The following is an 18,017-nucleotide window of genomic DNA, read 5'->3' as shown; positions in this document are numbered from 1 at the left end:
TGAAGGAAGACTGGCCCTTTGTTTGGATTTATTGTCAGACTTTGACTAAGCCACTCCAAGTCGTTCATCGTGTCCTTTTGGAGTCACGCAGAACTGGACCTACTGGAATGCTTTGCGTCATGGCGCCACTGTAAACACGCAGAGCTAAAAATTGAATGACATGTCTCCATCTAGTGGCTGGTTTAGGGTCTGCACCGTTTAAAGGTCGCCTGCTCTAGAAACTTCTGCATCATCTCCTCTGCCCGGCTCAGACCCCCTGGGTCCACTTTACGAACTTATTGATTACCGAATGTTGAGCCAGCCATGTCGGGGCCGTAAGATAGCATTTTCAATGTGTTTTTAATCAAAGATGGTTTCCATGACTACGTCAATTCTTAAAGCTACAGTCGCAAAAACATTGTAGAACCTCCATATGTTTCGGGGAGTGTAATGTAACGTCTTACTTGCACTTTTATAACATATTTACTCGATGTGTTATAAAGGAACCTTTTATGTAATTGTTTTGAAGCCCAGTTTTCTAAATGACTCCAGTCTGTGTATTTGCCGCGCATGCGCTGTTGGAAGCCGATGCTGTGTGTAGAAAAATCATGGCGGAGGCGATGCAGACCGAGAGTTTTCCTGTCTTACCTTCGGGACTGGCGGAGGGTATGACACCTGGATCCTCCAAACGCATGCATACGCTTGTAGAGAACCGCCTCAACGCATCGAGCAGTCGACCGCAGGGTTAGCGGTTGAAACACTTTGTGGGTTTTTTCGCGGCTTCCTCGAGGCTAATGCTAAAACGTGCTAAGCTAAGTAGCTGTAACGTTTCTGCTCCAAGGTCGACGAGAGCAGGTCTGCATCCGATGTTAATTCGGACTTTTCTCGAAAAATACGTTTAGGACGACACTATGGGAGGATTGCCACATTGTGTTCCCCTAGAGAAGCAGTTTTAATGAGTCGGAGGAGGTGTTTTTAGCAGTTTGTTGTGCGTAGTGATGGGAAAGCCGCTCACGAGACTGACAGTTAACATCGCGATGGAGGCGCGCGCAGCTAGCAGGACGCAGCCTGACAGGACGCTCTAAATTTAACCCGCTTGCAGCACGTTATTCACCGTCACAAATAGCAGCTGCACATTTCATCTAAATCGTGTATTAGTAAATGTATTGTAATGACTGAAAATGGACATATTAGCAACATTTTCAAATTTGTAGAAACTAGCAACATTTACTTGCGTAACGTAAAATGTATTTTTATGATCAGATTTACTCCAACGTCCTTTTTGCTGTTAGTTGAGTAAAGTTGTCATGAAATAGCCCGACTTATATTTGAATAAAACTAATGGAGTCTCTACTCAGCTGAAGTAACTTCACTGAATATATTTGAATTAAAAATTGTCCAGGTTTCTGTCAAAGTGAGACCTTTTGTTCATACACCAGCTTTGTTTTAGTAATATGTTTGCTGAACCATTTGGAGATCAAAATATGATAAAAGCTGCAAATTCATCTTAAACTTTGTCTACTGTGTTAAGCTTTCTATTGAAAAACTGATTTCTAAAAGTTTCTAGAGCCTCAATTTATTTTGTAATTGTTTATATGTGATTTAGTTTTTATTTTACTCTTAAAAAACAAAATTGGCACATAACTTTGTACTAAATAAGATTTCCTTATCAGTTAGTACTTGTGTATCCTTTCTGTCATACCATTTTACTCTTGATCCATTTTTATCCAGCAGTTTGTAAATGTATAATTTATATTTTCACCATTAAAAACTTTTACACAGTAACTGTGCCTGCCTTGAAACATAAAGATATTTTACTTACATTAACTATAAAAATTTTTTAAAAAGTTAAATTGTGGGATTAAGCTGCAGATTATTTCCAGGTCTTGCAGTTAAACATGATCACCGTATGAACAATGCAGCCAGACACCTGGAAATTACATTGCAGTTTTGTTTCATCATTGCTAATGAAAGCCACTGGTATTCAAAAACTATAATGTTTTTGAATACCAGAGACGAATCAGTGAACTGGAGTTAGGAACTGGAAATAAGTTTGTTCTTTAGAAACGTGTTTCACTAAATTATCTGAATTAATTAAATATAATCCATCAGAAATTAGTAGCTTTTGGTTATTTTGGTGTGAATAATGAAGTTATTGAGTAAATGTGTCCAAGCAAACATCAATACATTTTTTACAATTATTTGTATTGATATTACACTTATCAATAAAAAAGGTGCAGTGCTTCACATTTTTGGCATTTTTCCAACCTCAGAACTTCAACTTAACAATCCATCTTTTCCTTTTACAAAAGAAATCAGAGAAAAACAAACGATCCAAACTTGCATTAAACATTTAACCTGCTTGTCACGATTTAACCAGAAACAGGAAAACAGGCGATATTATTGTCTGCAGCAGAGAGATCTGGAAACCTGAAACGTGAAAGAAAAAACAATGTCATCAACGTTTTGGGTTTTTGTTATTTCAACAAAAATAAAATACAATACCAATAAATGAACATGAGTCTGCTTTTTGAGTAAAAATCTCGGATGCTTTCGTTTTTATTTACTATAAAATTAAAGCCAAAACATAAAATTGGAATACAATGTGTTGCACTTTACATTTTCCATTTTAAGTAGACTTTAATTTGTCTGTTTATGAAAATTGCCCTCTTTTAAATAAAATGTTTACCTTGATCAACTGGCTTGTGGCCTAAGTAACTCCTTGACCCACAGTTGGCCCCTGCGCCACATGTTGGACACCCTCGTGGAACCACTGAGTCTTGTTTGAATCTCCAGATTATTTTTATATTTTTTGTATATTTTTGTAATCTGACACCAAGTTAAATTGTCACTCAGATCAGCCTGAAAACATTTTATTTTTGGGCAGCGTTATTTGCAGGTTTCTGCTCATGGGTCATCAGAGGCGTTTGGGAGGTTTGTGAAAATCAAAGAGTTGATTTTTTGATAAGTGTAAAAACAGCAGCAGGGTATTTTATTCGAAGTGATATTTTATTTCCAGATGATTTATCCTGATTCCTCTGTGCTTCTGTCGCTCTCTCCCTGCAGTAGATAAAATGATCCGGGAGCGAGGCGACCTGTTTTCTGACACCCAGTGTAAAGTCTGCAGCGCCGTCCTGATTTCTCAGTCTCAGAAGTTGACTCATTATCAGGTCAGTGCAGCAGAGTCGCTGCTGAAGCTTTAAACTCATCAACATCCTGTAAAGACGTGAAACATTGCTGGACTCTTAATATGTTCAGTAACTTGATAAATTACCCAGAACTGGATTATTCTTCATTTCCAGTCAAGAACTGTTTTTCTGCTTCCAGAGTAAGAAACATGCCAACAAGGTTCGGCGTTTCCTTTCCCTGGAAAATGAGAACGGCGATCCGGTCAAGAAGCCCAAAACCTCCAACAACGTGAGTGAAAAACGTCAATTAGATTAAAAAAAGTGACGCCAACAGGATGTGGAGCAAACTGAAAAACCTCAGTTTCACGTCAGAGAAACGGGGCTGAATCGATTAATCGGTTATTGAAATAATCACCAACTGATTTAGTAATCAATTGTTAACAAAAGAACAATTTGCTGAAAGAACATTCAGACCAGTAAATAAGCTGAAACTTTTAAAAAATAAACATTTTGCATTTAAGATAAACATTTTCTGTAAATTTGTTCCACCCAAAATTCCTTGATCATCAAATTATGTAAAGCACATTTTGCATCCGATTATTAATCAGTTAATCAATAATTAATCCATAGATCAGCTCCAGTCTGTATTGATGTTCAGCTTTTCTCATGTCACTAAAGGAATGAAAGGATATTGACCTTTAAACAGTAAAATGTTTATTTTCTCACTTAAAAAGGATTCAGTTATTAGTTTATTTTTATATTTTAATGTTTTTTTAACGTAGAGCTTTGGAACTGCGCAGTTGCTCGGCACCATCTTTACAGGCCACCGACAAAAACAAACTTTGTTCTGGTGTTTTGTTGTGTTACCGACGCAGTGAAGTTGTTTTTCAATCGGATGTTGGATGTTGGCGCTCTGCGGAGCAAGCAGCGTTTAGCTCAATCCGATTTCTGATGGCTGATTGGGGGCCGGCCGTCTCTGAGCGCTCAGAGGTTCCCAACCAAACACTCCTGTAAATAAACGCCTTGCCTTGTGACCAGCTGACACAACAACGTGGTAGTTTATGCTTTTACATGAGACACACTGTCCTTTATTAAAATGTTAAGTCATATTCAATATTTTAAATAATTTTAATATCAAATAATATCATGTTTTCTTCAGTAGCTTCTAGGTCATGTGACCCATTGACTTAAAAGCAGTGTGAAATTTTTCTACTAAACTGTATAGAAGACACCCTCATCCTCATTTCATTTTTACCTGTTTTTAATTTTTAACCAAATGTATATTTAAAAAATATTTTGAAATTTTCATAAAATGTATTACCTCAGATGATCGTCAAATGTTGTTAGTTACATAAAATTCAGACAGGATCTATTTTATTACATGTGTATTTATCGCCTGAAATATGTTAAATATAACAAATACTTGTAGTCGGATCTATTTCATGACATTTACTCTGAAATGTTAACATATTAAATGTTTAAAGATGGACTCTTTCATCTGCTTTGATTGTTTACATTAAATATTTACTGCAAAATCTCTGATTATGTAATTGTTTAATCACAAAATGTTTACTTAAAAATAGAATCTTTCATTACATCAGTGCTTCTCAATTATTTTCCGTTACGCCCCCCTAGCAAGAACAAAAACTATTCGCGCCCCCCCACTCCCCACTGTGACTATCCATCTCTGCATAACATTTTTTCCTTATTAACATTAAGAAAAAAAGAAAGACATATGGTCAAACTTACAAAGAATAACTTTATTAAATTGTGTTTTAAGTCTGCAACAGAAAAGATTTTAAGTGCATCAATGCCTGAAATTAAAAATAAATAAATCCATGTCTACTGCTGCAGGCAGTATCAGCTCCTCTGCTATGGTGTGGGCTTTTTGCACTGCGCAATTTGGTACGCCACCTTATATGATGCTAGCAGCGCTCGATGGTTTACTGAAGTAGCCTTCACAAAGCGGGATGACTGTTGGCAATTCAGCACGTTTTCGCTGAAAAAACTCTAGCAGCTTATCTGCGTGATTGGGATGTAACGTATTTAAGTGACGCGCTAATTTATTTGGCTTCATGCTGTCCGCTGCGAGCATTTTTAGACACAGCAACACACCGGTCTTTTCCTCTTCTCCAACTGTAGTCACAGTGAAGCCAAGCGCTAAATACGCTTCCTCGTATTTCCTCTTCTTAGCTTTCGGTTGACTTTCTGTTGTCTCATTATCTTTGTCTCTCTCCGCTTTTCTTTTCATCCCTGTGAAAAACTTTTTCATGTTGGGGGTTGTTGAATAACGGAGGCCATAGACAGAACGCAGTCGGAGCTTTTTGTTGACTTAACACTGCTAACCAAGGCAAACCTGTTTGTCTTGTAAGTCGTAAAATGTTGCACTGTCGCAAACGTGACAGAAGTAACAATGAGAGCGCCACTGCCGCCTACTGTGCGCAATTACACTTTATACTAGTACGGCCAAAAAAAAGCCTGTTCCCCAGGATCACACGCCCCCCCAGGTATCGCACTATTTGAGAAGCACTGCATTACATGTATGTTTATTACCGGAAATATTTCAAATATTTCTTTTTTAGTTTAGATGTGATTCATTCATCACCTGTTTACATGCAACTCGAAGAGAATAGAAAAGAGAGAGAGAGAATAGCATTTATTGTCATTGAACAGGATTCAACAAAATTTCTATTGCAACTCCCGTGCAAAGAGTCAAATATATACAATATTAAATAAACAAACACACAATAATAATAATAATATATACATAAATAATATATACATATATATAAAATTAACTAAGGCACTCAACCACACCAAAGAAGAAGCAGCAGGTCCAATTATGGTAAAGTGCAGATGATGTGACAAAGGTCAAAGTGCAGAACAATATGGCTGTGTGGGGGTTGGGGTGTGGGGGGGGGTGTATGTGAGGTTATGATATGTGTGGGAGGGGGCGGCAGGGAGTAATGGCTCTGACGGCTGTGGGGAAGAAACTGTTTCTCAGTCTGTTTGTTGTAGTCCGTATATTCCTGAACCGCTGGCCTGATGGCAGCGGCACAAACAGTCTGTGGCCCGGGTGGCTGGAATCCATGGCTATGGATCCAGCTCTCTTCTTGACCCGGCCCATGTAAATAGAGTCCAGGTCCGGGAGGGGGCATCCCACAATGCCTTGTGCTGTTCTCACCACCCGTGTCAGTTGTTTCCTCTCCAGTGCTGTGCAGCCACCATACCACACAGTCACGTTGAGGCAGAGGACGCTCTCGATCGTCGCCCTGTAAAAGTTCAGGAGCAGCCGTGAGGAAAGTCCAGCACGTCTCAGTTTCCTGAGGAAGAGCCTTTGTTGTGCTTTCTTCACCAGGTGGGAGGTGTTTGTATTCCAGGAGAGGTCAGACGTGATGTGGAGGCCCAGGAACTTGATGCTGTCCACACGCTCCACCTCTTCTCCATCTATGAGAAGGGGAGTGTGACCCGTCCTCCTGGACCTTCTGTAGTCCACAATGACCTCCTTGGTCTTCCCTGTGTTCAGCACCAAGTTATTGGCTGAACACCACTGAGTGAGCTGCAGAATCTCCTCTCTGTAGTGGGTCTCGTTGTTGTCTGAAATGAGACCCACTACTGTTGTGTCGTCCGCAAACTTGACGACTGTGTTGGTGGGGTGGATGGCAACGCAGTCGTGTGTAACAGGGTGAAGAGAGCTGGGCTGAGCACACAGCCCTGCGGCGTGCCTGTGTTGAGGACCAGTGGGGACGATGTTGAGCCACCTATTCTCACCATCTGAGGCCTGTTGGTGAGGAAGTCTGATCCAGTGGCACAGTGAAGCAGGCAGCTCCACCTGCTTCAGGACCAGCTTGTCTGGGATGACGGTGTTAAATGCTGAGCTGAAGTCTACAAATAGCATCCTGACGTAGGTGTTGGGATGCTGCAGATGGGTCAGGGCTGTGTGCAGAGTGATGGAGACAGCATCCTCTGTTGACCGGTTCGCTCTGTAGTGCTTGAATCAAACGTTTCATGTTTACCACATTAAATTATGAAATGAGAAAAAACAGACACTTCCAACTGTTGACTAAATAATGAGGGGAACAAATACCATTTTTTTTTACTATCTACATTTTACATGAAACAGTGCTAACTGTACAAATATTTCAAAAATAATGAGTGCAGAAATAACCAGACATTTTCCAGTCTGCATTTTAATTAACAGTTTTATCAACGTGCAGTTTCATATGAACATGTGCAGTTTTCATTTGCATTATGTTTTACACTAGAACACATGTTCGCTAAGCTGCAGCACACATGTAAGCAGCAACCTGCTTGGTTCTGTGTAACATTTCGTGTTTGTTCCTCATGCAACCATCACTCTTTCACATGAATTCTCAGGTGAGCTGCACCTCGTGTGTCTTTAGCATCAAGTTGACCTCTCCCATGACCTCAGCACACATCGTTCCTAAACTGCCATGCTCTGTCTGCTAACACAACGTAATATCCCAGAGATAAGGCCACAGTTTTCTGTTATGTGCTTGTCTGATGCACGCCCGCCTCATCCCTTAGAAATAAAAGAAATCCACCCATGTGGTTTTATACCAATAAGGAAGCAGGATCAGGATTGTGCTCATGCTTTTAAATTTGAAGGTATTTCTGTTCCTAATTTAAAACAGTCAATAATAATAGCTACATGTTTTCCAAATGTTTCCACAAACTGAGGCATTGTGGCCTCTGAGGCCAGCTCACCATGAGCTTAAGATGTGCATACGACACATCAAGGGTGTCCAAAGGCATTAGACAGTTTTATGTGACACATTAAAAAGATGGCAAAGATGCTGAACAGGAAGATCGAGTCTTAGACAAAGTAATTAGTGATGCCAGCAGAAAAGGCCCAACAGTATTAAACAGTGATAACAAGATGTCATCCTTAAGAAAACTTGTGACCAGCTGGTTTTAATTCAGCTCTGAGCTGAGCTCCCTGCTCTCCTGTAACTGATTAATCTCTTCTCTGTTCACACAAGTGACTTTCTAATTTTTGCCTTTTTGCCGCTGGTTCCTGTTCCTCCTCAGAGTGAGCAGCCTTGCTGAGCTCCTGCTGCGGTTTCCTCCTCAGCCTCTCCAACTCCCTCCTCTTCTGCAGCCTCTGCTAATGTTCTCATTATTTACCTCTTCTGGCGTAAATAATGACAACAGTCTCTGTAACTTGTTGCTCCATCATGGTTTTGCTGTATCGCCTCTTTAATTGACGCATGTCAGTCTGATGTTGTGGCGTTTCCCTCGCAGTGACCCAGATTCAGCGCTGAAACCCAGTCTGGATTGAGCTCATCCATTTTATACGTCAGTTTGCCTTGAAGAGGACATATCAGAACATACATCAGAATTAATACTGTATATTTGATAACACTAGTAAAATAGTTTATTAATAATAATAACCTCGATGTCCACTGACAAAACTCAGACTGAAATATAAGCCCAAGCTAAACAAGGTTGAGCCACTTAAATGAACTCAACATAACTGAACATGAGTGACCCGGACAAATTCATAGCAAAACATTATGACCTGACACCAACAAAGAATTTAGACACTCGCTAGAATGAACATGTCTGGATCAAACTAGTAGATAACTTGGGATGTTGGAGAACGTGATATCAGGACGTCTCACCACTGATGCCAGGACATTCGTCTCCTTTTCATTAGCTCCGGTAGCTTAGCTCCATTAGCTTATCTCCGTTAGCTTAGCTCCATTAGCTTAGCTCCGGTAGCTTAGCTCCATTAGCTTAGCTCTGATAGCTTAGCTCCGTTAGCTTAGCTCTGGTAGCTTAGCTCCATTAGCTTATCTCGTTAGCTTAGCTCCGTTAGCTTATCTCCGATAGCTTATCTGCGTTAGCTTAGCTCCATTAGCTTAGCTCCGACAGCTTAGCCTCCTTGCCTTGTTTACAGGCAGGAAAACAGTGAAACGAAAGTCCGTTTTCCTAAGTCCGTTAGCTTAGCTCCATTAGCTTAGCTCCGGTAGCTTAGCTCCATTAGCTTAGCTCCGACAGCTTAGCCTCCTTGCCTTGTTTACAGGCAGGAAAACAGTGAAACGAAAGTCCGTTTTCCTAAGTCCGTTAGCTTAGCTCCATTAGCTTAGCTCTGGTAGCTTAGCTCCATTAGCTTATCTCCGTTAGCTTAGCTCCGTTAGCTTATCTCCGATAGCTTATCTGCGTTAGCTTAGCTCCATTAGCTTAGCTCCGACAGCTTAGCCTCCTTGCCTTGTTTACAGGCAGGAAAACAGTGAAACGAAAGTCCGTTTTCCTTCTTTTTACTGTTTTGGTCATGTGATCTGACATGACATCCAATAAAGCAGCGAGTTCCAACCATTGCTAAATAATTTTTAGTAACTTAGATTCATAATATCTGTGAGACAGTCGGTTTTGTCGGTTGTGTTTATGGCCCCTCAAGGTGTCGATATCCTTCAGCCACCGCGCCACAGACTGCGTCTGAAGGCGGAGACGTCACGTGTCAGGGTTCATGAAGAATCTGCAGAATGACTAACTGGTTGATTAGTTTCATCGTAAATTAAACATTTTTGTCTGTTTGCTGGGTCTTTAAATTCAGACATTTCCTTGTTGTTAAATGTTTGATCAGCTGTTTGTGTGTCTTTGCAGGACTGCAACAACGGCGACACGGACCGGCTGAAGGCGTGCCACCTCTGCAACATGACCTTCACATCTCCAGTTATGGCTGAGTCTCACTATCAGGGCAAATTTCATGCCAAGAGGCTGAAAATGAAAGCTGTTGAATCCCAGACTCCAGGTTGCTGCTTCCATCAGATCATAAAGCACATCTCCTGTTATTCTTTTAAATTTCTTGTGTTTTTTACACACCTTTTTTTTCTCTGTATGTTAATCTCTGCAGAAGCCTCTCAGACTTCACAGCCGGTGGAGAAACCTGCCGACATTTCAGCCGGCGGTTCTGAAACCGACAACAACAACAACCCAGATCGCTTCTGCTCCACTTGCAAGGCGTCGTTCAACAACCCACTCATGGCCCAGCAGCACTACGCCGGCAAGAAGCATAAAAAACACATGACCAGGTTAAAGCTGATGGAGACATACGGCCCCTCCACCGCACCAGGTCAGGCCACCGCCCGGGTTCTGGTTCTGGTTCCCCTCATTCGTCCTCTGCAGACTCACTGTATTAATATTAGTGGCACACTGCAAGTCCTCTGCCTCATTTACATATTTATGTAATTAAAAAGAGTAAAGGTTTGTTCTAGCTGCAGAGCTCTGTTTAACTCAACCAGCCGTCTCTGATGCATTTAGGCAGTAAAGAAGGATTCAAGTATAAAGATAAATTTCCTCCTTCAGTCGGGTCGATCCGGTTCTACTGGAACCAGACCTTCTGCTCCACCTCCAGCTGCTGTGGTTCTGACCCAAACCAGCCTGTTCCCCTCCTGGCCTGTGGGGGCGCTGCACCAACAACCACTGCAGGAAACGACACTAAAACCTCTGAAGACACTGAGAGCAACTTCCTGTTTCACCAGATGAACCAAGATGGAGGCGTCAGAGTTTAGTGATTTCTCTTTAGTCTTTGGCTGAAGACCAGGAGCCATTTCTGCTGCTAGCGCTAGGCTAACATGTTAGCTTAGGTTGGATTTACCCAGAATGCCCTGCGCTGTAGTAAACTTCCTGGTTTTGGAGCGCTCTCTGGTCCGCTTGGGGTTCACATTCAAACCGAACCAGACCCAGGCTGGGAGGACCAGAGGTCAGAGGTCGATTAGCATTCGCAACTCATCAACCAAACCTTTGACTAGCCAAAATGGCTGACTAAATATGGTTAAAATGGACCAGCTGGAATTGTGAAAATCTTCTCTTCCACTTCCTTCTCCTTGTCTTCATGTCACATTAAACATCAGTAAACTGCCGATGAAAAACCGCAGCTCTAAAGTTTGGATAACTGATCAAACCACTGATGAATATTCAGTAGCTGAATATTTTCTGATCATTTTGTCCCTGAAAGTTCAGCTTTTCACTGGGAAAATAACTTGTCTCCTGTCTGCAGCGTCGACACTAAACGGTTACCCCTGCACCGTCTGCAGCATCGTGCTCAACTCCGTGGAACAGTACCAGTCTCACATCAGCGGCGCCAGGCATAAGAACCAGTAGGTCACGATTCAACAGGCCAGTAACCAGACCATGGAAACCAGTAATGAAACCATGGAAACCAGTAACAAAACCATGAACATACATATTTTTAACCTTTGTATTTTATGTTAAAATATTCCATTTGAGCAGGACATTATTTAACTCAGCATGATGTGTTTGGATTGTAATGTCATTTATTTTTACTAATGACGTTTTGATTTGTGTCATTAAAATGAGTTTGGTTTGTATTTTTATGTTAAATTATTAAAATTGGGAGATTTTTTAGTAAACTTTGTGTTTTGTTCTCCCTGCTGTAGAATATTATCTCAAAACTTTTTTAGTAACAGATCTGAAACATTTTATTAAATTAATCATGGTGAATCGACTGCCCAAATAATTGTCAACTAATTTAGAAAGCAGTTAATTGTTAGACACAAAAATACCATTTTTGAAAAGATTGTATTTTTCAGTAAATAATATTTACTGAAAAATGTAAATGGTACATTTATATCCCTGCTCTTAATTCCACTCAGAGCAGGAATTAAGCCAAAACTGGACAAAATGTAAAGATGTAAGATTAAAAAATTAGTATTTCCACACAAAACGTCTCTACTGGCATTTTTAGCTTCACCTGGTTCACATTTTATTGAAAAATCTCCTACTATCACTTTTTACTATCCAATTACTAATCAGTTGATTAAAAACCAGATCAGCTTTACCCTGAGCAGAAGCGCCTGTGTGGCCGTTCCCTTTTTGTTTTGTTTCTCTGTTGAAACTCAAACTGCAGCCAAAACATTCAAATCTTTTTGGCAAGTTTTTGATCTGGAACTTTTATTACTCGAGATCCATTAAGTTTTAATTAGCCAGAGCCAATTGGTATCAATTCTGATCTGAATGGAAGCCACCACAAGATGCGCCAAGAAATAAACAAAAACAAGTTATAACTTCAATCAAAAATCTGATTTTTGATTTTATTTTTTTTACATTTACATCATAATAACTACTTAAACATCGCTACACACATCTGCCAAACTCAATCGGCCATCATTTGGAAACCGCGGCACTTTTTCTTCGTAGCGCTGCTTTTGCCAACATCCGCTCTGGAAGCTGTGAAAGTGCAAAAACTACCTGCTGGGTTTTCAGTCGGCAGATCCCTCCGTCACCTGACCAAACTTTAAAAAGCTCAGATTTTCTAGGTGTTCAGAACAATTCAAATAACTGCGATGGGTGGGATGCTGCAAATAATCAAAATGTTTAATTTTACCATGTGAAAAGGAAATGAGTTCTGAATTTATGATGTTTTTCCATTTGTTTTAAAGAATGAAGAAAGCTGTTCAGAAGTCTGGAGACGACCAGCCTTCAGCTGCGGAGTCGAACCAGCTCACTGGAGGAGAAAACCAGTACCCCGGGGGCGATGGCCGGCGCGCGCCCGCAGACGACCAGTACCCCCCAGGAGACGACCATTACGTTGCCCCTGACGACCAGTACGGCTCTGGGAGCAACCAGTACGAGGGCGGAGACGGCCAGTTCGGGAACCACCAGTACACCCCGGAGTTCTCTGCGTTTTCGGACCAGTTCCAGTACACTTGAGGCCGAACTGGGATCGAACTCTCCAAACAGCCCCCCCTTTAACAAACCATCACTCCCAGCCCCCCCATTAAACTTTAGCTCCTGTAACCAGTCTGGACTGTGACCCCCATGTGCCCTCTATCATTTTCTGTTTGTTTTCTGTGATTCTGCCGGCCCAGCAGAGTCGCGGCTCCAACACGCTGCAGTTCTTCTTCCTGTTTTCTCTCAAAGTTTGGACAGTACGATGATTTCAGCTGCAGCGACGGAAACAGAAAGGAGCGCCGCGTTTTAAACGCCTGTTCAGATGTTCTTGAGGCGGGGTTTTGTTGTTTGCTCATCAGCAGTCAGTATCTTCACTTTGAGGCTAATTTGTTGGGAACCATGAGACCCAGTCTCAGTATTTTTAACATGTTTGCTAATTTTATGGTTTTTGACAAGAAAATCCAGTTCAGTTCAAACATCCTGTATCAATCCCAGAGGGACATTAAACGTGTTGACTCGTATCACTCAGTGGCTGTAGATGTTGATAGCTGTGCCTGTAGCAGTCTGTTGAACAGCGGCTCTGTATAGGCCTCTGACTGAAGACCCTGTCTCAGACAGAGGAGGCTCCAGGATTTTTCTTTTTTTTATTATTATTATTTTATGTAAAACATGAAGTGGTTTCCATATTTCCTGAAATATCTGATCTCCGAGTGAACCACCGCTGTTCTGGCAGCAGCTGAGGTTAGTCGATATTTTGCTAATGTCAAAAAAATTATTTTACAATTGTTTCCACTGAGAGACATAATTAAAATCACCCAAATAAGTTTGTTCACATAAGTCATTAAAATATATGCAGCACTGTCTTCCCCAGCCACTTCCTGTTTTCCTCTTCAAGGTTTCCAGCAGTAGTAACATCCTGCTGTTGGTCATGAGGCAAAAAAAATGTTTCGATTGCAGTTTTGTGAAGTAAACCAATTTAAATATGGCCCAAAAATCCACCTCATTCCAGCAACAAAAGTTGAGATTTTTAAAAATTTTTATTAAGCTATGCAACAACATGAACAATGCAAACAATCCAGCATCTGCATTTTTATTAAACAGGAGCAAAACTATGTTGATATTCTGCCAATGTTGAAAAAACATTTTTACTTTAGCTGTTTCCTTTACATAAGAAAAATTGAAATGAAAAGTTTTCATCTGAGAAGTTTCTAAAAACGTGCAGTACCATCATCCTGAACCACTTCCTGTTTTCTTCTTTGTGGTTTCCAGCAGTAGTAACATCGGGCTTTTGATCATGTGATTCAATGCAGAAAATGTTTCCTTTGCACTAATTTTGATACGGCCAAAAAAATTATTGTGGTTCTCCACAATGCTTCTTGTCAAAACATTGTTTTTTTTCTAAATTGGCTTTTTGTTTTTTTTTGTGAAATTATTTTCTAAACAAAACGATCCGTGCTGCTCAGATGCTGATTGGTGGCAGTTTTCCACCTCCATAGACCCATTAACTCCAGACCAAACGGTGAGGGAACAGTTCCCTGTGGAGCGCCTGGAGGCCCTTCAGCTGCTCAGGGAGGCACAGACCCGGGCCGAGGCTACCGGAGTCTGGAGGTTCTGCTGAAGCGGTTCGGGCTCAACTGGGTTAAATGTTCTGGTTGTTGGTTCTGATATCTGCCTGTCTGCTTATTCAGGTTGGCCAGCAGGGGAGTCTCTCCCTCAGGAGTCCAAATTGGTGAGCAGAATAAGTAGAAATTCAGGATCCAACTGGATTTCTTTGCTTCGGAGTTTCTGAAGTCGACTAAAAACATTTGTAGAAACTAGATGGAGTTTCCATGTGTGGAAAAAACATTTTTGAGATCTTAAATTTATGAAAGTGAGTTCTGTGTGGCATCATAAACGATTGATTGGTTGGTTGGTTGGTTGGTTGACTGATTGATTGATTGATTGATTGATTAGTGTTGACCCATTTCTTTCTTTGTTTCATTTTAAACAGTCCATGAACTTTAACATGTTAGTAAAGTTCTGACATGAAGAGTTTTGTCATAAATCAGGCATTTTCTGGTTGGACGGATTAAATCCACCTTAAAATGAAGCTTCTGTCTGAACCTGCAGCTGCTGACTGCTGATGCTCTCTCAACATAACCTCGCTTCGATCCGAGCTGCAGCTTTCAGAACCTCAGACCCGGAAAAAGCTTTTCAGATGTGAAAGGCCCAAACCTTCCTGGTACCAGAACCCAAACTGGACTGCAATGAAACGGATCAGAGGCGACACCAGCAGGCGGCGGCCATTAAAAACCACACAACAGGAAGTGACCGACACTCTTAATATAGGAAAAGCTCTAAGTTAGTTTTTCTGTTGTAGTGGTCGGTGAGCTGGAGTCCATTTGGGTGGGACCAGAACCGGACTTTAGTTTGGCGAGTTTGAGACCGGAGAAGATCCATGGAAAACGTCCCACCGTGAAAACGGTTTATTGCAGCGTCAGTGGTGAAACATTATGCAGAGTTCACGTTTTAATATTTTTATGCTTCTAAAAAGCAGAACAGCTGAGTGACTTCTGGCCATACGGTGGCGGGTTTTATGTCTGAAACTGCTGATGAGTCACGTTCAGAGCTGTCACCCCAGCAGAGTTCTGCCTATTGCAGAGCAACCCAGCTGATCAGCTGGTTTTCCTGCTGTACAATGGCTGCTGGAAAAGTCAAGAGATTAGTTGTTAACTTGTTGCTTTCTGGCTGGTGGGCAGGAGGCTTCACTATTGCTTTTCAAAGATGTATGGTTGTATAGTTTTGTCTCTGCAGCCATTTTCATTTTGAGTTGGGGGCGTGGCCAGCAGCAGCTGGGTTGGATTTAAAGCGACAGAGAGCCTAAACAGCTCAGACTGAAATCTGATTTTCTGAGAATGATTTCATGTAAAAAATGTGATGAACAGGTTTTGTTTAGGCCATGGAGGGATCCTAACCTGTCCTCACTGCTAGCTAATATCTACGCAGCTTTAAAGCTACATGTCAGTAACAGCGACCAACAGAGAAACTTTCCCTCTGAATGTATTGAAGGAGATTCTCCAAACCGGCTCTCTGCTGAATTTCTCGTAGCTGTTTACATCATTTTACTGTTTTTTTTTAAAATGTTGACCATTTTTTAAAATAGTTTTGATTATTTAACTACAGGCTCTGTTACCTTCTGGCTTCTACCTGCTGTTTCTGTAAGACGTCCTGAGTTGCATTTCCCCTGAAATCTCTTTAAGCAACAATAAAAGCTGAGCTGATCTTGAGTGAGATTGTTTTCAGCCAGAGGTTTCCTGTTTGTCTCAAAAGCTCGTGGCATGAAAACGATTATTTTCTTCATCTGAGTTGTGAAGGATTTCTCAGTTTGTCCTGAAAAGCTCCTGATCGCCACCAAGCAGACTGATGTCAGAGCAAATGATGTCAAAACGGGAAATATTTTAGTACTGAATGTTTTTGTCTAAAGCTTTTTTTATCGGTGCTGTACAGATCAACGGCCTTTCTGTTCCCATCCTGTGTTTGTGATTTTAGGAGTTACTTTCAGTTTGTTTATGTATTAAAAACTTCTGCAAAGCTCGTGCATTTCAGAGTTTTACACAAAGTCTTTTCTTGTAATGTGGATAAAAATAAGTGAATGTGAAAAATACAAACTGACTCATGAATGAAAGCAGGTTCAGTCAAAGGCCACACTAACAAATCAACTATTATTTCATTTATTTTGAAAAAATTCATTACATTTTTTCATCATTAACTGCAGCAGTTGTTAGATCAGCTGAGATTTTATAATTTATGTTGAATATTGATAGTTGAATAAACTAGAGAGGAACTTTTTCACTGTGAAAATTCCCTTTTTTATTCTCCATTTTACTTTCAGCTGCTTCTAAAATCACATGCAGTCCATGAAGAAATGTCCTGACCGAAAACCCGTCCAGCTTCCCGAACCGGGCCGAACAAACCGATCCTGCGGCTGCAAAAAGTGATCGATCATCACTTTTTGATGAATCGTGTTGAAAAGCTGGCTCTCTCTGGCCACACGGTGGCGCCCGTGCTGCGGGTAAAAACCTGCAGAAAAAGATTTGAGAAACTTTTAGTTTTCTCTAAATCATCACATGAACCAAAACCTTTTCTGAAATATGAACATGCAGCCATGGCAACATTGTTCTGATAGCTGATGTTGTTTTCTGTTGTTTGAAGCTTTTTACGTTTTAACGCTAAAACCTGAAGCACAATAAGAACAACGGCAAACTTTTACTTTTCATTTGGAAGATTTTATAATTCAGTTTGAATGTAAATTATACAAAACAAACAGAATGAAGAAAGAAGAACTTTGATTTTTCACACTGCAGAAAACCAACAACACACAGGCAGACGTGTGTGTGTGTGTGTGGGGTGTGGTGTGTGTGTGTGTGTGTGTGTGGTGTGTGTGTGTGTGTGTGTGTGTGTGTGTGTGTGTGTGTGTGTGTGTGCTGCAGGTGGTGTCAGCTCCGCTCAAAGTGCAAACACACTTTCTCTTTCCTTCCATGACATCTGAAAATTCCCATGGATTACATCTAATTCTTGTGACAGATGGATACATGGTGCTTGATGTGTGTGTGTGTGTGTGTGTGTGTGTGTGTGTGTGTGTGTGTGTGTGTGTGTGTGTGTGTGTGTGTGTGTGTGTGTGTGTGTGTGTGTGTGTGTGTGTGAGAGAGACAGAGCAGCTGGGAGTGTGAGGTAAAACCTGCCTCCAACAGGCTCCGTGTGGGACTCTCAGCAGACACCTGTTTGAACCCCCCACTCCACACACACTCTGCCAGGACACCTGATACTTGTGGGGGGTCGGGGGTTAGAGTGTGTTTCTGTGTGTGTGTGTTGGGGGTTGTGAGCGAGACGGAGACAAATCGAGGAGGAAGGGCAGAATGGGAGAAAACAGCTGGATCAGCTGAATGTTTCCGTTTTCTGTTTCCTGTCTCAGATTTGTGAGCGAGAGCGGAGCGACTTCAGGCGGCCATCTTTAACAGCTGAATCATATTTCTGCTCATTTTATATATAAAACAACAAAGTGTGACTTTAATTGTAAAATCTTTGGATATTGTTACAATTTCTTCCCAGAATCATCAAATAATTGAATCATTGATTATTTAACTGGAGTATTTAAAGTAACGGTCGTTTACTGAAAGAACATACTCAGAGGTAATGAAGGCAAAACTCTATAAAACATAAACATTTTACACGTAAGTGTCCAGCAGGTGGCACTGTAGTTTCTACAGTTTT

At 41.1% G+C, this 18,017-nt stretch overlaps 1 protein-coding gene across 1 annotated transcript; it reads left to right on the top strand.

The window, feature by feature from the left end:
• Positions 1-143: 143 nt before the first annotated feature.
• LOC129373534 (zinc finger protein 346-like) lies at positions 144-16,595 on the top strand. The gene is made up of 7 exons (XM_055051524.1): positions 144-645; positions 3,046-3,149; positions 3,307-3,396; positions 9,738-9,885; positions 9,988-10,206; positions 11,134-11,233; positions 12,536-16,595. The coding sequence occupies exons 1-7, from the start codon at positions 522-524 to the stop codon at positions 12,804-12,806; spliced, it is 1,056 nt and encodes a 351-aa protein (XP_054907499.1). The 5' UTR covers positions 144-521; the 3' UTR covers positions 12,807-16,595.
• Positions 16,596-18,017: the final 1,422 nt, after the last annotated feature.

This window comes from Poeciliopsis prolifica, unplaced genomic scaffold (genome assembly GCF_027474105.1).
Source record: "Poeciliopsis prolifica strain line A6 unplaced genomic scaffold, Auburn_PproV2 SCAFFOLD033, whole genome shotgun sequence".
Lineage (NCBI taxonomy): Eukaryota > Metazoa > Chordata > Actinopteri > Cyprinodontiformes > Poeciliidae > Poeciliopsis > Poeciliopsis prolifica.
Note: the sequence above shows the minus strand (reverse complement) of the source record. Positions and strands in the feature narration are given on the sequence as shown.

Bases quoted from the DNA above. Each gene is read 5' to 3' on its own strand.
- LOC129373534 (XM_055051524.1), top strand. From the start codon at position 522: ATGACTCCAGTCTGTGTATTTGCCGCGCATGCGCTGTTGGAAGCCGAT. The intron at 3,397-9,737 runs GTGAGTGAAAAA...GTGTCTTTGCAG, and splicing joins AGCCCAAAACCTCCAACAAC to GACTGCAACAACGGCGACAC. The intron at 10,207-11,133 runs GTCAGGCCACCG...TCCTGTCTGCAG, and splicing joins CGGCCCCTCCACCGCACCAG to CGTCGACACTAAACGGTTAC.